Source organism: Aotus nancymaae, unplaced genomic scaffold (assembly GCF_030222135.1).
Source record: "Aotus nancymaae isolate 86718 unplaced genomic scaffold, 86718_ANA_hifiasm-v0.15.2.pri h1tg000067l, whole genome shotgun sequence".
Classification (NCBI taxonomy): domain Eukaryota; kingdom Metazoa; phylum Chordata; class Mammalia; order Primates; family Aotidae; genus Aotus; species Aotus nancymaae.
Window position 1 is genome coordinate 4,895,153 of NW_026988482.1, and position 22,881 is coordinate 4,918,033.

General features: G+C 47.9%; 1 protein-coding gene across 4 annotated transcripts in view; it reads right to left on the reverse strand.

Annotated features, from left to right (window-relative positions):
- Nucleotides 1–22,881, reverse strand: part of KLHL6 (kelch like family member 6) — a 59,742-nt gene that overhangs the window by 23,682 nt on the left and 13,179 nt on the right. For all 4 annotated transcript variants that reach the window (XM_012457088.2, XM_064366856.1, XM_012457110.3 and 1 more), the window contains one exon: nucleotides 12,949–13,114. In XM_012457088.2, coding sequence (XP_012312511.2) covers nucleotides 12,949–13,114 — 166 coding nt within the window. The remainder of the gene's footprint in view (nucleotides 1–12,948; nucleotides 13,115–22,881) is intronic.

Consider the following 22,881-nt stretch of genomic DNA (forward strand, 5'->3'; position numbering starts at 1 on the left):
TGACTCCCTGGTTCAAGCGATTTTCCTGCCTCAGCCTCCCAAGTAGCTGGGATCACAGGCACATGCCACCACACCCAGCTAATTTTTGTATTTTTAGTGGAGACGGGATTTCACCATGTTGGCCGGGATGGTCTCAATCTCCTGACCTTGTGATCCGCCTGCCTCGGCCTCCCATAGTACTGGGATTACAGACTATGCTTTTGCTTTTTCACATTCAAGTTTGTTCCAGACTAAGTTTTCTGTCTCGGCCTGTCCCGATGTCACATGAACTTGTTTGTTAGAACTGACAGATGACAGCCAACTTCCTGTTTGGGGGGACATGTGAGCAAAAGGTTGCAGCCAGGCACTGACTCTCAAACGGGGAGGCTAAAAATACAACCAAAGAAAACACTTGAGAAGTGTCTGCCTCCAAGAGAAGGCACTGCCTGCTCCTCACCTCCACTGCCCTCCTCTGCTCCTCACCTCCACTGCCCTCCTCTGCTCCTCACCTCCACTGCCCCCCTCTGCTCCTCACCTCCACTGCCCTCCTCTGCTCCTCACCTCCACTGCCCCCCTCTGCTCCTCACCTCCACTGCCCTCCTCTGCTCCTCACCTCCACTGCCCTCCTCTGCTCCTCACCTCCACTGCCCTCCTCTGCTCCTCACCTCCACTGCCCCCCTCTGCTCCTCACCTCCACTGCCCTCCTCTGCTCCTCACCTCCACTGCCCCCCTCTGCTCCTCACCTCCACTGCCCTCCTCTGCTCCTCACCTCCACTGCCCTCCTCTGCTCCTCACCTCCACTGCCCTCCTCTGCTCCTCACCTCCACTGCCCTCCTCTGCTCCTCACCTCCACTGCCCTCCTCTGCTCCTCCTTGATGTTCTCCAAAATCTGAGGTCCTAGGGGATTCACCCGTGTGACTCCACGTCTCCCACAAGGCACCTTCAAATCCACTTCGGAATCACTGAAATCCTATTTTAGTTTACATCAGCAATTCCATGGATCACGGTGTCCAAGTGGCCTTGGAGTTATTGCAAAGGTCTATAAGGACATTGATATTCTTACCTTCGGCTCTGACAAATCAGCATGTGTGAGGGCAAATTGATGAGATTAATAAAATTTAAATTTATTTCAAAGTGTTTCTGAATTCATTGTATTTTTTTTTTTTTTTCTGAGACAGAATCTTGCTCTGTCACCCAGGCTGGAGTGCATGCTGTGATCTCAGCTCACTGCAACCTCCACCTCCTAGGTTCAAGCAATTCTTGTGCCTCAGCCTTCCAAGTAGCTGGAACTACAGGCTCGCACCACCACGCCCAGCTAATTTTTGTGTAATATTTTTAGTAGAAACAGGGTTTTGCCATATTGGCTAGGCTGGTCTCGAACTCCTGGCCTCAAGGGATCCACCTGCCTTGGCCTCCCAAAGTGCTGGGATTAGGTGTGGGCCACTGTGCCTGGCCAATTGTAAACTTTTTGTCAACACTTTTCTTCTCCGGTAATAGATACTAAAAGTAAAGCTCCTCTCCTGTGAGGTCTGTATTGGTGTTTAAAAGGGGTCTTCACACTAAGAAATTGTGAATTACCATTGATCCCAATCTTCCCTCCTTATCTCTCTCCCCCTCTCCCAGCCGACGCTCTAGTCTCAATCCTGTGGCAGCGTGCCCCACAGCCCCCAGGAGGGACGTCCTCTGCTCCCTCCTTTCAGTCCTTGCTCTGGATTTGGCTGAGAAATCTGCTGGTTCCTGGAAGCCTCATGAAGTGGGCAGAAGAGGGAGGAACTAAGACCTGTCACTAAGGCAGGGCAGGTGGGGGGAGCTGAGGCAACTGTGGAAGTGGACTGACCTCAGAAGCAGAATCAGAGGGAAAAGACCCGCAATGTGGCCAGCGTAGTGAAGATTCAAGCAGTAAACATCCCCTGAGTTTCCAGAGGCGACCGACGGTGGTGGCCCCAGCAGGCTAGCAGAGCACAACGGGCAGTACGTGTGAGCCACATATTCAAGCGGCAGGTGGCATGGCTGGGCACAGTGATTCAGCCCAGCGACAAGGTAAAGACCAGGGAGAAACACCGCTGTAAAGACGAGGTGGAATGATTGTATCTGGGACATGGCCGATGCTCAGGGTGTGGGGTATGTGTGTGGAGGGCACGGGGGCAGGCGTGGAAGCGGAAGCCAAGTGCTGAGAAGCAGGCCCGTGAACGCAGGCAGCGTGGGTGCCCGTGAACGCAGTCAGTGTGGGTGCCCGTGAACGCAGTCAGTGTGGGTGCCCGTGAACGCAGTCAGTGTGGGTGCCCGTGAACGCAGTCAGTGTGGGTGCCCGTGAACGCAGTCAGTGTGGGTGCCCGTGAACGCAGTCAGTGTGGGTGCCCGTGAATGCAGGCAGCCGCGGGTGCCCGTGAATGCAGGCAGCGTGGGTGCCCGTGAACGCAGGCAGCTGTGGATGCCCGTGAATGCAGTCAGCGTGGGTGCCCGTGAATGCAGTCAGCGCGGGTGCCCGTGAACGCAGGCAGCGTGGGTGTGGAAGGCTGAAACAAGACTACTGTCAGGTTCTCTCTGCCTGGAATACTTTTCTCCCCATCCTACTGCCACCCATTCTATGACGTCCAATTCAATGTCCCCTCCTTTCTGCCTTGGGTCTACTTGGTTTGGCCAGTGGGCTGGAGGCTCATTGAGAATCTTTCAGGGATAGTGGAGGGCGGTGGATAGATGGAGTCGGAGGTTCTGGGTTTTCTTGCAGAACCCCACCCATAGCTCCAACACATGATGAGCTGAACTCCACCCCACCCCCACCCCAGTCTCTCTCTCAGCCAGTTTTCTCCTTTGGAAAGTGCTGAGAACCTAAAACCCACCTTGCAGGTGAGGGTACTGCCTGGCCTGCTCACCCACAGAGTCATCGTCCACATCAACTGGGATGTGGAGGAGACAAAGTTGCCACGTAAATGTGATCTGTACTCCATATTTGTAATCTTTACCTTCTCCTCACAGCTTCTCACAAATCACCTTGCACTTAGAACATGCTTAGTAATTTGTGGTTGTTAAGGAGCAGTTAAAGTCAGAATCTGGTAGCAATATGGGTTTTCATTATGATTAAAACCCCGCACCCCACTTCCTGTACTTTATAAGCTATAGGCAGCAACTGAGCACAGGCTTACTCAGGAGAGGGTGAGAGAGAAGACAAAAGAAGATCACTCTTGGCTTTTGAGTTTCTAAATAGGCTTTCAGAACTTACACTAGAAAAGAGGTTTTGCAAGAAATACCAGTTAGTGGTAAGAACCTAGCCCTTTCAGCCTCAAAAGCCAGAATTCTCAAGAGTCTAGGCAGAAAGTTTATACTGAAACAGGAGACAGGGGAGAATGGATGATAATGCAAGAGCCAGCTTTTCCCACCCTGGAGGCAAGGACTGGGCTTCTTAGTGTCCCCTGGAAGGAGACCAAGTAATTTCTGTTGGGGTCTTTAGCAGTTTTTTTTTTGTTTTTTTTTTTCTTGAGACAGAGTCTTACTCTGTCACCCAGGCTGGAGTGCAGTGCCTCACTGTAACCTCCACCTCCTGGGTTCAAGTGATTCTCCTGCCTCAGCCTCCCAAGTAGCTGGGATTACAGGTGCGCACCACCGGTAGATCCAAGATGGCCCAGTAGGAGCAGCTCAGGATTGCAGCTCCCAGCGAGAGCACAGAGGGTGAGTGGTCGCCGCATTTCCAGATGGATTTTTATTGCCCACAGACCAGGAGATTCCCCAGGCAGAGGAGCGCCACGGGTCTCCAACACGGCTGTTTCAGCTGGCATGGCTGTTTCAGCCAGCACAGCAGGTCCCCGCACAAAAAAAACTCACACGGGTCCGGGCACCATTTCAACTGGTAACTGGAGCGCCTAGGAGACAGAGTCGCCATTCAACTGATAAAGAGGGGACTGAAAGGGAGCCAGGCCAGGAGATTCCTGGGTGAAAAAGCGCCACGAGTCTCCAGCGTGGCTGTTTCAGCCGGCGCAGCGGGTCCCCACACAAAATCTCACACAAATCCAGGCGCCTTTTCAACAGGCGACTGCAACACCTCGGAGACAGAGTCACCCATTCAACTGATAAAAAGGGGACTGAAACAGGGAGCCAGGCCAGGAGATTCCGGGTGTAAAAGTGCCTCCAGCGCAGCCATTTCAGCCAGCGCAGTGGGTCTCCGCACAAACTCTCACACAAATCCGCGTGCCTTTTCAACTGGCGACTGGAATGCCTGGGAGACAAAGTCCCCTGTTCAACTGAAAAAAAGGGGACTGCAACAGGGAGCCAGGCCAGGAGATTCCCGGGCGAAAAAGCGCCACGAGCCCCCAGCGCAATCCGGGCACCGTTTCAACTGGTGACTAGAATGCCTGGGAGACAGAGTCACCCGTTCAACTGAAATAAAAGGGGTCTGAGGCAGGGAGCCAGGTGATCAGGCACGGCCGGTCCCACCCCCACAAAGAGCAGCAATCTGAAACGCTCAGGATTGAGAGTTTCACAGCAAGCACAGCTGAACCCGGGATGGTCCAGCTCTGTGGGGGAGGGGCGTCTGCCATTACTGAGGCAGTCCACCACTACCGAGGTAGTCCGCCATTGCTGAGGCAGTCCGCCTTTGCTGAGGCAACCCACCATTACGGAGGCAGCCCGCCATTGCCGAGGCAGTTCTAACTATACCCATATAAACAGGACTGCAGGGAAGTTCACACGGCAGCTGGGCGGAGCCCACAGCAGCTCAGCAAAGCCTCTGCAGGCAGACAGTGACTAGGCTGCCTCCTCACTGGGCAGGGCAGCCCTGAAAAAAGGCAGCAGCATGACAGAAACTTATAAATAAAGCCCTACCTTCCTGGGACAGAGCACTTGGGAAAAAAAAGACTGTTATGAGTTCTGCTGCAGCAGAATTAAACGTACCTGCCCAGCAGCTCTGAATGAAACAAGGGAGCTCACAGCTCAGCACTTGAGCTCCTATAAAGGACAGACTGTCTCCTCAAGCAGCTCTCCGACCCCCATATATCCAAGGAGTCACCTCATAAAGGAGAGCTCAGACTGACATCTGGCAGGTATCCTTCTGGGACAAAGATAGCAGAAGAAGAAACTGGCAGCAACCCTTACAGTTCTGCAGCCGCTGCAGGTGAGCCCCAGGCAAACAGGGCCTGGAGTGGACCTCAGCAGTCCTACAGCAGAGGGGCCTGACAGTTAGAAGGAAAACTAAGAAACTGAAAGAAATAACTTCATCATCAACAAACAGGACGTCCACTCACAGGTGTGCACCACCACACTTGTCTAATTTATTGTATGTTTAGTAGAGATAGGGTTTCATAATGTTGGCCAGGCTGGTCTGGAACTCCTGACCTCAGGTGACCCATCTGCCTCGCCCTCCCAAAGTTCAGGGATTACAGGCATGAGCCACAGCACCCTGCCTCATGAGTTTTTAATAATAAAAATGAAAGTAACACACATGGCAAATATCTTAAAAAAACATGGCAGCGCCCTGATGAAGAAATCATTCTCCTTTAAGATGGAGAAATTTGCCCAAGTCCTTCCAGTCACTGTCCAGGTCAGTAGTTTGGGGCTGGCTTGCTCATCTATGACGCAGAAGCCTGACGGTCCGGTTAAGGAACAGGAGGACCGTGGCTTCTCTAGAATTGACACTCATAAGGAAACTGAGTACAATTGCTTCAGAGAGAAACTTACTAATTTTTGCCTAGAAAGTAAAAGAGATTTGGGTTTTTTCTGAGGCGCGGGATTACCAGAATAGGGAAATTAACAATAAATAAAGCTTGCCCTGCCTCTGTGCTGTGTCTGTCCTCTCCCACGTTTCTCATTAAAACCAACATCTCTATGGAAGTTCATCACTTGGGAGAAAATAAATGAAAAATGGGGCAAGGCATCAGGGGAGTGGAGAAAAATAATAAAAATACTTTATGCTAAGTGATTCTGAGTATATTAAAGTTGGATTGGCACGGTAGCTCACGCCTGTAATCCCAGCACTTTTAGGAGGCTGAGGCACTTTGGGGGGCCCAGGTGGGCAGATCACTTGAGGTCAGGAGTTCGAGAACAGCCTGGCCAATATGGTGAAAACCCGTCTCTAGTGAAAATAAAAAATCAGCTGGGCTTGGTGGCATGTGCCTGTAGTCCCGGCCACTTGGGAGGCTGGGGCAGGAGAATTGCTTGAACCTGGGAGGCAGAGGTTGCAGTGAGCCAAGATCGTGCCATTGCACTCCAGCCTGGGCATTGCAGTAAGACTCTGTCTCAAAAAAAAAATTAATGTTGTAAACATAACAAGACAAAATGAAATTATAAGTGAATAAGGATATGATTAAGCATGGGGAAAGCTAAAAATTCACATCGAAGACAAAAGTCTTCCAGGAAATGATCAATAGCTATGACTAAATACTAGTTTTCAACTTTCGTACATTAAAAAAGCTATATTTAAAAATGATGGGTCAAGCGACTAGTAGGAAAATATCTGAAACATACATTACAAAAGATTATAGTCTTTACTATTTAAAAAGTTTTTCTAGCTCTTTTGAAATGTCACCCAAAACTGAAAGCAGAACGAAAAACAGAAACATAAATACCACCCTCGATAAAACCAAAAGACCTCAGTAACCCCAGACCACAGAAGATGAAGGCTGGCACGTGACTTTGCTGAGAGGAGGGAGGTGGGATCAAGCGCCTAGAGAGGAATAGGTCTGCCTCCCACAGACCAAAACAGTGGGAATCGTGAAGTCTCAAGGAAGCAGGAAGGCAATGGCAGGTGGGGCTGGTGGCAGGGAGGTGGTTTAAGAAGTTCAGCCTCCTGTCCTCCTCCCGCCTCTAGCAGTCCAACATCCCACTCCCACGCTCTTTGGAGAAGACAGATTATTCTTTGGAGAAGGCAGCAGAAAAGGTTCTAGACTCAGGGACACCAAAAATGGAGGAAGACACCTGTGACATCATACTGAAAAGGGGAAAGATTCGCATCCACATTCACACACCCAGTCCAGGATACAACGCAGCTGCCTTATTATCCGCACACAAGAAACTAAAGATCCTTATCTGGAGAAACTGAACAACCTAGGGAAAAAAATCCAATCGACACAGACTTCTGGGAATCCTCCCCTACAAAAAAGCTGGCAAGCTACCTGACAGCCCCGCTAAAATCCCCCAGTTCTCCAGCCTCTCACCCTAGTCCCTGTGCACCAAGCATCAAACTCCATCTTAAACATGATTCCACAGCCAAGGATCAAATAATCAAAAAGGTATTTGAAGAAACTTACTGTAACGGGTTGAATGGTGACCCCGCAAAAGATACGCCCATGTCATAATCCTGAGAATCTGTGAATATTAGCTTCGATGGCAAAAGAGTAGATATGACTTGCTATGGCGCAAGATGTGATTAAGGTAAGAAGTTGGAGAGGAGGAGCTGACCCAGGATGATCTGGATGGGCCCTGCATGTAATCACACATGCCTTTATAAAATCACACGGAGAAGACGACCTACAGACAAGGAGGAGGCAACGTGGCTACGAATGCGGGAATCCGAGTGGTGCAGCCACAAGCAAAGGAATGAGAGCAGAAACAGGAAGAGGCAGAGAAAAGCCTCTTCCCCAGAGCCTCTAGCAGGAGTGCAGGCCTGATGATGCCTTGACGGTGAGCGTCTGGTCTCAAGAACGCTGAATGAATAAGCCCGTGTTGTTTGAAGCCACCCGCTTTGTGCTGATTTGTTACAGCAACCTCAGGACACTGATCCATGCTCTGAGTTGGAAGTTGGAGACCTAAGCAAACAAACAGAGTAAATAAACGCAAAGGGAAGAGTGAGAGCAGACAGAAACTTCAAATATCATATCCTCAAAGAAAACAAAATGAGAAGCAGGAGTAGGAGCCTAATAAAATAACAGACTCTTAGAAGCTAAGGCTATGGTGGCAGAAATGAACAATTCACAGAAAAGTTTAAAGACAAAGTTGAGGAAATCACCTAGAAAATAAAACAGAAAAGCTAGAGAGGTCAATAGGAGACAGAAGATACAAAAAAATAAAAATAAGTCCAGGAGGTTCACCACCTAACTAATAATAGCTCCAGATGAGATAATAAAGAGTAAAATGAAGGAATCAGAGATAATACAAGAAAATTTCCCAGAATTGAAAGACATGAGTCTCCAAATTGCAATAACCTATTGTGTTGAACACCATGAATGGGGAAAAAACCACGACTATTGTAAGTGCCATTGTGGAAATGCATCAATGAACATTTTAAAAGATTATAATACAGTACAGGTGGAAATAAACAGGTTAAAAACCAAGTATCCAATAGGAACCCGTTCTTATAAGATATGCAACAGGTAATATGAAGCAATGCCTTCAAAATGCCCAAAGAAAAATATTTTCAAACTTACATTTTATTTATTTATTTATATGAGACAGTTTCGCTCTTGTTGCCCAGCATGGACTGCAATGGCACAATCTCAGCTCACTACAAACTCTGCCTCCAGGGTTCAAGTGATTCTCCTGTCTCAGCCTCCCGAATAGCTGGGATTACAGGCACCTGCCACCACGTCCGGCTATTTTTTGTATTTTTAGTAGAGACAGAGTTTCACCATGTTGGCCAGACTGATCAAACTCCTGACCTCAGATGATCTGCCCACCTCAATCTCCAAAAGTGCTGGGATTACAGGCATGAGCCACCATGCCCAGCCTCAACCTTAAAGTTTATACTCAAACTGTCAATCAAGTATAAAGGTAGAAAAAAAGACATTTTTAGACATAAACGTCTCCAAAAATTCATCTCCCACATAATCTTTTATGGTAAGCTGTTAAAGGTTATGATTGACTAAAATGAAGGAATGTACAGGAAAGAAGACACGGTGACTTAGTTTAGGCTGCTACGGCAGATTACCATTGACTAACAGGGTAATAAATGATGGAAATCTGTTTCTCACAGTTCTGGAAGCTGGAGATCCAGGGTGCCAGAATGGTCAGGTTCTGGTGAGGGGCATCTTTCAGGTTGCAGGTTGTCAACTTTTTGCTGTATTCTCATATGGCAGAAGAAGGCTACAGAGATCACCCGGGCCTCTTTTATAGGGGCAATAATCCTATTAACAAAGACTCCATGCCCTTGACCTAATTACCTCCCAAAGGCCTCATCTCCTAGTACCATCACATTCAGAGTTAGGATTCTAGTGTGAATTGTAGGGGAATACAAATATACTGTCCACTGCACATGGGATCCAGGAACAGAAAATTTACATACAAAATAGGTAAAAGGAACTGCCAGGATAGCAGCAAAGGAAAGAGCCAGGGTGACAGCTGGCAAGGGACCCGGAGGGCAGCCAGTCCAGAGGGAGGGGGACGAAGGGGAATCAGGCATCAGGAGACAGCAGTGTACACAGGTCATTCAGAACTACAGAAGTACATAAAAGAAATACCAAACACAAGAGAAATTAATTGCCCCAGAAGAGTGAACTGGAAGAGGGCACGGGAACAAAGATTGTTTTAAAGCTTTTAGCTACAGTTGACTTTTTAAGCTTGTATTAGTCTCCTAGGACTGTCATTAACACATTAACGTAAGCCTGGCAACTATGGCCTTCTTTCTGTGTCTCTGTGTCAAATCTCCCCTCCTTTCTTTTATAAGGACACCACTCACTGGACTCGGGACTCACCCTAAATCCAATAGGCACTCATCTCGAGGTCCTTAACTCAGTTACATCTGCAAAGCCCCTATTTCCAAGTAAGGTCACACTCACCGCAATCAGGGTTGGGACGTGGATGTGCCTTTCTAGAGGACACAGTCCAACCCACTACAAAGCTTATATATGAACAACTTTGAATATTTGTACTTATTTATTTAGCATGTACATTTTAAAAGTTTTTAGCATCTATTTCCAAGGCGACTTCCAGGAAGAGATTTCCATGTATACTTCTACCAGCAAAGAATGGAAGTCTCTATTTTCCTTCACCTTTGCAAACACTGCACATTATATTGTACGCACTCTGGGCCAAAGTAATACACAAATGTTATTTTATTGTTGACTCAATGTGCCTTTTGGATTACTAATGACATTTGGCACTTAAAAATATATTGATGTACCATCTGGTCTTCCTCTTTTGTAAATTACCTGTTCATGTCCTTAGTTCATTTTATTTCTATTAGGACATTTATCTCATTCATATAAAATAAAAGTAAAAAGATGTTATAAAAACATTGTTTTAAATAGTCAAGTAAATGAAAACAACCTAAACTTTCAGCCACAGAAATTGATTTACTCAATTATTATATTATTGAATTCCATTAAGCTATTATGTCATTACAGAAATGCATCTAGCATGAGAAGTGATTACAATGTAGGTAAAATAAATAGATTAAAACAGTGTATCCAGGCTGGGTGGGTGGCTCACTCCTGTAATCCCAGCACTTTGGGAGGTTGAGGCAGGTGGATCACCTGAGGTCAGGAGTTCGAGACCAGCTTGGCCAACATGGTGAAACCCCATCTCTACTAAAAATACAAAAATTAGCCGGGCATGGTGGCACACACCTGGAATCCCAGATACTCGGGAGGCTGAGCCAGGAGAATGGCTTGAACCCAGAAGGTGGAGGTTGCAGTGAGCTGAGATTGTGCCACTGCACTCCAGGCTGGACGACAAGAGAGAAACTTTGTCTCAAAATGAAACAACGAAACAAAAAAACAGTGTATCTAATGGGACACTATTTTCCTAAAGGATATGTAATAGGCAATATTATAAACATTGATATAGCATTTATCACGTACCAAGCATTGTTTAAACGTTCCGTAAGTATTACAACAATTCTGTATAATGGGCTCTATTTTAATCCTCGATTACCAAAAAGGAAACTGGAGCACAAAGAAATTATGAAACTTTTGCGAAGTTCACCACGAGTGGTGGAGCTGGGATTTAAATCTAGGCGGGCTGAGCCCAAAGCTGTGTCAGTAACCACCCTCCCAGCTGCCTCTGTCCGTGTCGGTGCACAGGAGAGGACCCGTAAGTGTATACACCAAGGAAGCTGCCGTATTGTCTATGTGGACAGGAAGGAACTGTAGGTAATTTTTACGTCTTTTTACTTGTATGGGTTTCTAATTTTTCTGTAGTAAGTTTGTAATGCTGTTCCAATTAAAAACACTAAAAACTGGATTTTGAAAACCAAAGCGCTTCTCCTTAGCTTATTGTATAAGACTTGCTTTCAGCTAGTGGGAAAATCAAGAGACTTGGCTACTAGTCCCAGCTCTGTTACTCAAGGCATGTGGATAAGCGCTGAATAAAATTTGTATTCACTGAGCATCTACTTTGGTGTTAAAACCTTACGTAAAGAAGTGCGATTACTATCATTATTGTCAGTGCTACGTCTTCTCTTTTAACAAGTTAGCAACCCTCTCTGGGCCCCAGCAAAGATTAGCGTGAAAATATCAATGGCAGCTGTGGCTTCACTAAACAATGGTGAATGGGGTGATTCCGCTCCAGGCATGAGCCTTTTTCAGGGAGGCAGTTAAGAGCAGGGATATTTGCCTTTTCTAGAAAGTTTAGGAGGAAAAAAAACCCATACCCTCTGCCATGGAAAGGCTTTCCCTGAAGTTAGACTGTTGGAGTAGTGGCAGTCTAAGGAGGGGCCGAGAGGATGCTGCTGACATGAACTTGCTGAGTGAGTCCCTTCTTCACGTAATAAGGAATGTTTTCCTGCCAGTCGATGAGGCTGAGGGTGTAAGCAGGTGAGGACAGAGAAAAGACAGGGCATCGGTGTGTGGGTGTTTACAGAGATACTTGCTCTGTATCTTTAAGATGTCCTGGGGAAAATCAAGTCCATGAAATTGACTAAAATTGCAGCAACCCCTCACTCAGAATGCATCAGAGCTTGTTCACAGTTGATTTTCCTTCCTCTGTCCACTCTTCCTTCTTTGCCAGACTTCATAAATCCTGCCCTGACTCCAGCCTCAACAAAGCTAACCCCATGGCCAATGTTCTTAGACCCTGGATCCCTCATTCCCTACCTTTCCAGACTGACTTTCCACTCCCCTCAACTCCCAAACCTGTTGATGACCCAAGTGGACACTACCTCCCCAGATCCCAAACCATGGACCAGATCTGATGTGTGCCCTGGTCTCTGGGAATGACCTGGCCTATCCCTGGATCCTGATTTGCATAAGTCTCAACATCCAGGCAATGCAACAATCTCTGCCTTCATCCAGTGGAATCAGGTTCAGTGGTATAATCTCAGACCTAAACAAACATGGTAACTTGGGACGGGATCCCTGTGATAACTGCGGGTGCAACTGACATAATCTATGGGTCTTTTATGAAGCCATATCTAATTATAATCAGATTGGAGCGAACATTGTTGAATGGAAGCAATACACGTGATTGTAAAACAAACCTTAATCCTACGGGTCTCTCCCTCACCTTCTATGACACCCTTACTTCTCAATGACCTTCTTTCACAGCCACCACCAAGTGCTGGCCACGCAAGGTCCTGCCTCCCCCAGGACCTTGATCCTGCTGCCTAGGAGGCTGCGTAGTATGGCAGCCAGCATGTGGACCCTGCACTCAGCAAGCCCAGGATTCATGTCACAGCCTTGCCAATTCTTCTCTATGCGCCTTCCTTTCCCCACTTGTAAAATGGGGAAACTAATCACCTCCCCAGACTGTGCTGTGAATTAGAAGTTGTGTGTGGAAGTGCTGGCTGCAGCCACCGGCCCCAGTTAAGCTTCTGCGCATTGTAGTCATTGTTTTTAGAGTCAGGGCCCTGGTGTAGGTTCTGGGCACCAAGCTCCCCTGGCTTCATCTTACTGAGGAGTCAGTGCCCCATCTCACCACCTCTCAGGAAATGTCCAAATGAGCATCTTCTAGCTTTCAAGTAAGCACAAGCCCAGCTAGCAGGTGTGTGTGTGTGTACAGGTGTGTGTGTATGTGTGTGTGTGTCCCTGTCCCAGGCACAGGCCTGGCTTCTGGAGAACTACTGCGTTCACCTGCTTCACAGAAGAACACTGAGCCAGTTTGTTCACACACCTGGAAGAGGTTAGCAGCCTCCAGGACCCGCTGGACGTTCTGCTTGGTGATCAGCGCCTTGCTGGTGTACGTGTAGTCCAGGAGAGTGTGCATGGTCTCGGCATCAACCCCCTTAATAATGATCCTCTTCTCATACTTTTCCTTTAAATCATTGCAGAACATGGCCCTGGAAGAGAAATGTGTGAATGTGAATCCTACCGGAACCCGAGGTTCCAGGCCTGAAGAGATCCCATTTCAGATTCCTCGGCCCTCAGGGAACAGGGAGTTTCCCAAGGTCAGGTCCTGGGCCGGTGGCTCTCTGTTCCCCAGCACCCCCTACACGTCAGACATTCCATCAGAACTCACCAAGTTGAACGTAATTCCATGCCCGACTGTGATCCCCGAAGTCAGTCCCAGATCTATTTTATTGGCTTTTATTGGCTTTTATTGGCTCAAAGTGCAGGTGATTCATGTGAGGGCATTGTAGGATCCCCAGGCTTCATCTTTTCTTCCTCCCCCAGCGCCCAAACAGGGCTTCTGACTCTCACAGTAGCTGTCTTCTGGCCTGGAGCCTGGCCCCGCATCCTGGCCTGGCCAGCTGAGGCCCAGATACCTGCCAGAAGTGCCAGTGGCCCTGCAGCTGCCTCTCACCCCAGACGCTGAACCTCATGTCTGCAGTTCCCAGATGCATGTGGGAGCCCTGAATTCCCTCATTCCAGGACTCTGTCTCACCTGCTCCCTCCCCAGGACTGGACTTCCACATACTTAGCCTCCATCATGGAAGCAGGGAAACAGGATGTAAGTTCTATTACAGCATCCGATGGACCACGATTTGAACACCAGCTCCACCAACCCCAGAGTTGGACAGGTTATTCAATCTCCATGACCTTCAGTTCTCTTATCTGGAATGGGGATTTTAATAGCTATTTTTTAAGTTTATTGTAAGGATTAGGACCCAAATGACTATAAGTCATTCTTCCATAAAGACACATGCACGTGTATGTTCACTGCAGCACTATTCACAATAGCAAAGACATGGAATCAACCCAAATGTCCACTGGTGGTAGACTGGATAAAGAAAACACCATGGAATACTATGCAGCCATAAAGAAGAACTGTAGAGATAGAGTACGTGGAATACTATGTAGCCATAAAGAAGATCATTCCTTTGCAAGGATATGGAAGGAGATGGGGGCCGTTATCCTTAGCAAACTAACCCAAGAGCAGAAAACCAAATACCTCATGTTCTCACTTATAAATAGGAGCTAAATGATGAGCACAAGTGGACACACAGAGGGCAACAGGACGCAGTGAGTCCTATCAGAGGGTGGAGGGTGGGAGGAGGTAGAGGATCAGGAAAAATAATGAGTACTAGGCTTAGTACCTGGGTGATGAAATAATCTGTACAACTCCCCACGACATGTTTACCTTTATAACAAACCTGCCTATATACCCTGAACTTAAAACCAAAGTTAAAAAAAGAGAGACAGAGAGATTTTTTTTTTTAACCCCACACCAGGCTCAGACGTGAATTTATCATACCTCTTCGACTTTGACATTTAAACTGTTGGCCCTTCCCAGGGAATGCGTGAGCAATTTTATTTATTTTTAAAGTGTATGTAGGCTGGGCATGGTGGCTCATGCCTGTAATCCCAGCACTTTGGGAGGCCAAGGCGGGCGGATCACCAGGTCAGGAGTCCGAGACCAGCCTGATCAACATAGTGAAACCCTGTCTCTACTAAAAATACAAAAATTAGCTGGGCATGGTGGCACACGCCTGTAATCCCAGCTACTCGGGAGGCTAAGGCAGGAGAATCGCTTGAACCCAGGAAGCGGGAGTTGCAGTGAGCTGAGATCATGCCACTGCACTCCAGTCTGGGCGACAGCGTGAGATTCCGTGTCAGAACAAAATGTTGCTAAAGTGTATAGAACCTAACCATGCTCTGAAAAGATTTCTGGAATTCTGGAAACCTGAATGGCACCCAAAATACAGCAAGAATGCATGAATTAAAAGTAGGTGGGGCGCCAGGCATGGGAGCTCATGCCTGTAATCCCAGCACTTTGGGAGGATCACTTGAGGTCAGGAGTTCAAGACCAGCCTGGCCAACATGGTGAAACCCCGTCTCTACTAAAAATAGAACAAATTAGCCAGGTGTGGTGGCGCGCTCCTGTAATTCCAATTACTTGGGAGACTGAGGCAGGAGAATCGCTTAAACTTAGGAGGCACAGGTTACAGTGAGCCAAGATTGTACCACTGCACTCCAACCTAGATGACAGAGCAAAACTCCATCTCAAAAAAAAGTAAGTAGGGAAAAGACAGAAAAACATGAGTGGGAACATGAAGGTAATCTATGAATGAGGCTAGCAATGCCCGCCACATGGCTGCTACACTGTCATTATAGGTGGGTTGACCAAGTGCATCAGAGACAATATGGCCAGTTACACAATTCACAATCCTCACTCTGTGTGTGTATGTATGTGTATTTTAACAAACCCAAATGCTCAGAATAATTATTATTGTTCTTAGCATTAAAAATTAGATGGGCTGAACAATAGCCTCATGACATTCTCACCCCATGAGGCCGGTCTTTAACAGATACAGCTGAGACAGCTCCTTTAGTCCCACTCCCATAAAATCCTGTTCACTCCTGCATGCCCTCCCAGTGGCTGTGAGACCTCAGCAATCTCATAAGCTGGGGCAGCAGAGCTTATAAAAACAACTCCTTGGAGGCTCTGTAATTCCACGTCTTTCAGTTGACCACGCATTTGCAGAGCGCCCATCTGGGTAGTGCTGGAAGAGATTTAAATCTTCCTCTAGACAGTACTCTGGACTAAACTGTGTGCCCCACAAATTTGTATGTTGAAACTCTAGGGCTGGGTGTGGTGGCTCATGCCTGTCATCCCAGCACTTTGGGAGGCCGATGTGGGTGGGTCAGTTGAAGTCAGGAGTTCAAGACCAGCCTGGCCAACATGGTGAAACTCTATCTCTACAATACAAAAATGAGCCAGGTGTGGCTAATGGCTTGAACCCGGGAGGCAGAGGTTGCAGTGAGCTGAGATTCGGCCACTGCACTCTAGCTTGGGCAACAGGGCAAGACCGTGTCTCAAAAAAAAAAAAAAAAAAAAAAAAAAAGACAAGAAACTCTAACCCCCAATGCCCCAGTGTGACTCTATTTGGAAATAGGCGTTTTAGAGGTAATTAAGAAAAATGAGGTCATAGGGTTGAGGTCCTAATCGGATGGGATTGATGTTTTTATAAGGAGAGGAAGAGACTAGAATTCTCCTGCATGACCGCTCTGCCCCATGTGAGGACTCAGCGAGGAGGGGGCCATCTGCAAGCCAGGAAGGGGACTTCCCTAGCGCCCGCCCATGCTAGCACCCCAATCTCGGACCTTCAGCATCCATGACCGCTCCGCCCCATGTGAGGACTCAGCGAGGAGGGGGCCATCTGCAAGCCAGGAAGGGGACTTCCCTAGCGCCCGCCCATGCTAGCACCCCAATCTCGGACCTTCGGCATCCAGAACCGTGAGAAAATAAATGTAAACATGGCGAATCCATCCAGTCTGTGGTGTTTTGCTACAGCAACCCAAGCTGAATAAGGCACATTTTGGTCCTGAGAAGTGGGGTGCTGCTGTCACAAATACCTACAAAATGTGAAAACGGCTTTGGACCTGAGTATTGGGTAGAGGTTAGAGAAGCTTTTGAGTTGAATGCTAGAAAAAGTCTAGATTGCCGTGAATAGAATGTTGGCAGAAATATGGGCATTAAAGGTCATTCTGGTGAGGTCTCAAATGGAAATGAGGAACATGTATTGGACACTGGAGGAAAACTGATCCTTGTTATAAAGTGGCAAAGTCTGGACTAAACTGTGCTCTGCTGTGTTGCAAGAGGTGGGACTTGCAAACAATGAAACTGGATATTTAGCTGAGGATACTTCTGAGCAAACGTGGAAAAAGCAGCTTCTTTCCTTCTGGGAGAGGGATGAATTAGAAGAAGAATGTTCAGGCAAAAGGGAACCAAAAATTAAAGAGTTGGAAAATTCTCAGCCTATCCACACTGAGAAACACGAGGAAGCATGTTCTGACGTGAACACTGGAAACGTGGCTGGACCATCACTTAATAAAACGCTTATGGAATTACAGGAGCAGAAAGAAACGCTGCCAGTCTGAACTGAAGGGGAAGAGACAGGACAATTGAAGGAAGGCTGTCAGGCTTCTTGGATCTCACAAAACAATGAGGTACTCAGCTGTGAACATGCACTATTTTTATTTTTTGAGACAGAGTCTCACTCTGTCGCCCAGGCTGGAGACAGTGGCGCCATCTCAGCTCCCTGCAACCTCTGCCTCTCAAGTTCAAGCGATTTTCCTTCCTCAGCCTCCAGAGTAGCTGGGATTATAGGCGCCTGCCAGCACACCTGGCTAATTTTTACATTTTTAGTAGAGATGGGGTTTCGCTATGTTGGCCAGGCTGGTCTCGAACTCCTGATGTCCAGTAATCCACCCACCTCAGCCTCCCAAAGAGCTGGGATTACAGGCATGAGCCACCACGCCCGGCCCGCACTATTCTTTAAGAGGAAAAAATTACCGTAAGGGTGATTCAGAAATAATCAGGGCCACTGCCTCAGTTCAAGAAGCCAGATAGCCTCCATGCGATGCCTGGGAGTCGGGGGAGGGGTTGTCGGGAGGACTCACACCTATAGCCATGGAGGTGACATGGCCACCTCAGAGGGCCGGAAGGGAGGACAAACCACAAAGGGTTATTCTGAAGCCTTGAACTCTACCGGACTTTATCTCCCAGGTTCCGGGCTTTCTTGGGACACATCACTTCTTCCTTCTTTCACATTTCTCCCTTTTGGAACGGGAATGTCTATCCCACACTTCCCCGTTACTGTATCTTAGAAGCATATAACTTGTCTTGTTCCACAGATTCACAGCTGGTGAGGAGTTTTGCTTCAGGATGAATTGTACTTCAAGTCTCACCCAATCTGATCTAGATGATATTTAGACAAGGATTTGGACTTCAGAGTTGATGCTGGGATAAATTAAGACTTGGGAAGCTGCTGGGATGTAATGAATGTATTTTGCATATAAGAGGGATATGAATTTGGGGGCCAAGTACAGAATGCCATGGGTTGAATTATGTCCCCCACAAAATTCATATGTTGAAGCCCTAACCCCTAATGTGACTGTATTCGGAGATAGGATCTTTAGGAGGTAATTAAAGGGAAATGAGAGCATAAGGGTAGGTCTCAATTTGAAAGGCTTAGTGTCCTCATAGGAAGAGAGAGGTTCCACACGCACCCCACCATGCCTGCTCACGCACCGAGAAAAGGCCATATGAGGACACAGTGAGAAAATGGTCGTCTGCAAGCCAGGAAGGAAGCCCTCATCAGAAACCAGATCATGCTAGCAACTTCATGCTAGACTTCCAGACTCCACAGAACTGTGAGGAAATAAACATTTCTGCTGTTTAAGCCACACACTCTAAGGTTTTTGTTATGGCAGCCCAAGCTGACTAATACCGGCAGTCTCTACCCACCCCAGACCCTCACAGTTCACAACCCAGCAAGGGCATTGATGCCCAAATAACAGTCTACGAGGGCCTTAGAGAGCTACAAAGTGCGGTGGAGGCCAGGAGTGGCTGCTCACAGAGAAGGAAAATTCTGAAATGTGAAGACTGTGGGTAGGATGTCTAGGTAAAAAGCACAGTGAGTAAAGCCATAAAGGTGCAAGAGCATCGGACAGGAGAGAAACTAGCAGATATGCGTATCTGACAGGTGCCTTAGGGAGCCGTTATCGCCCAGCCAAGTCACTGAAAGTCGGCGAAGGTCCCTGGTGATGGAATTTCTAACACTAGGACTTCCATTTCAACACGTAGAGAAACTAGCAGATATGTGAATGGGTTGGAGCTCAGGAGGTAAGAGACAGAGTGATGAGAAGATGGTCTGGCAAGGTAAGCTGGACCCTGCTCGTGGAGGGCACTGGAGAGGGAGTTAGGTTTTTACTCAGTGAGCAAGGGCGAGCCTCTGAAGATTGAGGAGCAAAGGCAGGACTCGCAGAGAACGTTTTTAACAGACGTGTTCTCACTTTTGTTTGTAGGTGACGGGCGCCACTGGAGTCAAGTGTCAAATGAACCCAAAAAGAGCTGGGAGGCTGTGTCAATGTGGAAGCCTTTTGTCAGAAAATGTACTAATTGAGGCAGTAGCCGCACAGCTAGGGAAGGTCTCCAAACATTTGTCACTGGACTTTCTGAGCTACAGACACATGAACATGTACCTTAGGGAGCCATTAACTCCCAGCCAAGTCTTTGAAATGTGAAGGCTCGGGTGAAGCTCTGGTGATTGATTTCCAACACTAGGACTTCCGTCTCAACACCGAGGGTATTACACCCCTCAGTCGTGCTCCTCCTCTCTATCCCACACCTCCTATTTATCTCTGAAAATCAACAATCAGTTTCTCTCTTTCTTTCTTATTTTTTATGGGCTCTGGAAATCAATAATCTGTTCCTTCCTTCCTTCCTTCCTTCTTCCTTCCCTCCCTCCGTTCTTCTCTCTCTCTTTCCTTCCTTCCTTCCTATCTTCCTTCCTTCTTTCTTTCCTTCCTTCCTTCCTTTCTCTCTCTCTCTCTCTTTCTTTCTCTTTTTGGGCTCCAGCGACCCTCTTGCCTCAGGCTCCCCAGTAGCTAGGACTGTAGATACCCACACCCAGATAATTTTTTTCTTTAAGTTTTGTAGAGACAAGGTCTCACTCTGTTGCCCAGGCTGGTGTTGAATGCTGGGATTCAGGAGATCCTCCTTCCTCGGCCTCCCAAAGTGCAAGTCTCACTACCTAAGGAAGGCTGGCAGTTGCAGCTGTGTACAGCACTCTCCAATGAGTCTGTAAACCACCCAGTCCCTCAGCCAAACTAGCAAAACATCATATCTGTGTGTCAGTGTACTCCTCAAGAACACTGCCCACAGCCCGTGTGGAGATGAAAACTCTGTTCCCAGGCAAGCGGAATCCCTCTAAGTCCCCCCAGACCATTGCTGATGTCTCAGCATGCCATGAAACTCCACCATCCAAGTGGATGACAGAGAGAAGGGCTTGTTCCGTCCCGCGAGATCAGACGAGCTAGAACATCAACTACAACAAATACCTGTGGTCAGGCTTCAGTGACGACACAGTCGCAAAGACACAATGGACGGTTTTTGTTTCGTCTGCCCGACTTACTCCTGCCTCTTTTAGTAGAAGTACTCCTACTAAGTCAAAGTCTGCAGGACAGACCCCCGCAAGTAGTAACCCCAACAAAAATCAGCAGGCGTTCAAGGGCTTTTCTGGGGGGTCAACTCAGTGTCAGCGCTCAGTAGACCAGCCCAAACTTGGCTCTCTGAGAAGACAGCTGGATTGGTTGCTAACAATTTACCCCGTGGCATACATGCAAGATACTGTGTAATAAAAACACTTTCTAGAAAGACACTGACCGATTCTCATGAGATTCTTGTAAAACAGCGGTAGCTAGGAGGATCCTCGTTTTGCAGCAGAAACAAGCTCACAGCCGTGTACCAGCTGCCCAGCACTTGGGTGGTGAGTCAGTGCTGACCCCAAAATAGAGCCTGAGCCAGTGAGCTTGTCTCCCACGCAGTCATGAAATATCCACAGGCCCAACAATCTCCCAGCATGAAGTCAGGCCTGGCTGCCCGCCTCTCCAGTGTCCACGGGGCTGCCTCCGCCCCTCAGGTCTCTGTCAACCATCACCTTCTCAGAGAGGCTCTCCCCGACGCTCCCCCGAATCTGAAATTGCCACTCCCTCACCTCTTCACTTCCTTTATTTTTCTTCATGGCTCTGCACATCCTAAAATTATATTACATATCTATCTGTTAAGTATTGTCACCCTACTAGAATGCCAGCTGAGTGAGGGTGTACCATGCCCAGCACTGTATCTAGGGGCTGGAGCAGTGCCCACCACCAAGGAGGGATGGTCCCTGGAGAGAGTGAGTGAATGAATGAATCGATCAATCAACTTGTCCTTCCTAGACCCTTCGCACTTGCTTTTGTTAAGAATCTGTGCCTCCAAGAATTATCAAACATCCCTGGAGGATGAGGCCCTCCACCCCGACTAGGGAACGCCTATCACACCCCTGAGTCTAGGGCCTAGGGCTTCGAGAGGACACTCGAGCATTCGACTTACCTGCACTACTTCGATGAGTTCTACAAGCTCCTGTAGTCCCTAAACTTCACCAACTGAGAATATTTCACCCAGCCCGACTCCCTTGTGGCTGACCCTTTCCCTAGAACTCCACGCCTCTGAACTCCCTGCCTCCTGTAACGCTAATCACAACCCTATAGACAAATACCCAGCCCATCACCCCCACTGTCTCACTCCCACACCGGCTCCACCCGTCTGCCCCCGTCCTGTCCTTCCTCTTATTCCTTCACCATCCGCATTTACACCAGGAACTAACTCCACTGAGATATTCTGTGTTGGGGTGGCTTTAGCAGTTGCAAAATGTGTTAAATTCTACTTAAGGATGCACTGTCCATATGTATACAATCAGTCTAAACATTTTTTAAACAAGTCAGCATGTACTACACAATGAACGCTATTGTTAAGAAAGGATTATTGGATATAAACACAATGAAGTCAATCAAAGGGGGTTCCACTGCAGAGAAAGCAGGGAGTCAGCAGATGCAAGTGTGACCTAGCACAACATGGCATCTCTCTCTATGGTCCTCAGCACCTCTTAGTCCAAGGCACCAAAGCCTGGGCCAGTACTAACCAAGGGAAGCACATAAACATTAGCTCTGCCCTGTTTCTGAGCTCAAGCAGTCCCCTCAGTTTTATCACATGGACCCTGTCTCAATACTGGAGTCCGGCTTACATCCTTCGCCTCAGATACTCCAGCCTCAAGAGGTGGATCTCAAAGGGTATTCCCTGAACCAGCCTCATCAGAACCTCTGGGTGCTTATTCAGAACGCAGAATCCTGTACCCCACCTACCTTAGACTTGCTGAAGACAATTCCCTAGCAGGGGGGCTGGAGGTACATATTTAATTAGGCGTCCCTGGCTCCAACCCATAATTCCTTTGCAAAACAAACTCTGAGAACCTCTGCCCTAGAAAGAGGTCACCCCTACTTCCCAACACAGTCCTCCTCCTGAGAAGGAGACTGAATGAAGATCAAGGTCATGGAAATGATCGGCCACAGTGCTGGGACAGATATGTCCCTGGAAAGTCCTCCCTCACCATGGAGCCTTCATTTCATCTTCTGAGACGCAGTCTTCCTAGAATTCCACAAGGCCTAGGGCTGCCTCCCAAATCGGGTGGCAATCCCATTCCGTTTGCCAGCTTTGCTGCAAATTGACAGAGGAGCCAGAACCCCAGAGCTGCCCCCTCCTGACTCTAAGCATCAGCAGGCCTCAAAAGAACTCCCTTCCACCAAGCTTCCTGCCCTAGTTCACCACTCCTCAAGGACACTGCCCACAGCCCGTGTGGAGATGAAAACTCTGGCCACATTCCCAGGCAAGCAGAATCCCTCTAAGTCCCACTGGGCCATTGCTGATGTCTCAGCATGCCATGAAACTCCACCATCCAAGTTGATGACAGAAAGAAGGGCTTGTTCCATCCTGCGAGATCATCAATTACAACAAATACCTGTGGTCAGGCTTCAGTGACGACACAGTCGCAAAGACATAATGAACGGTTTTTGTTTCGTCTGCCTGACTTACTCCTGCCTCTTTTAGTGGGAATGCCCAGATCTTCCACCGGGAACCACCCCTCCTCCAATATCAGGCCGAGAGATATGGGCGAAGCCAGCCCCACCTCTTAGACCAGTGCTGAGCATCGTCCAAGTCATGTATTACATCCCCCAAGCCACAGTGATTGGTTCAGGGATGGGAATAGGAAGAAGCCAATTCCAGAACTTTCCTTGGAATTACTGAGAAAGAGAAGCTGTCTTCCCACTAGAATTGCTGGGCTGG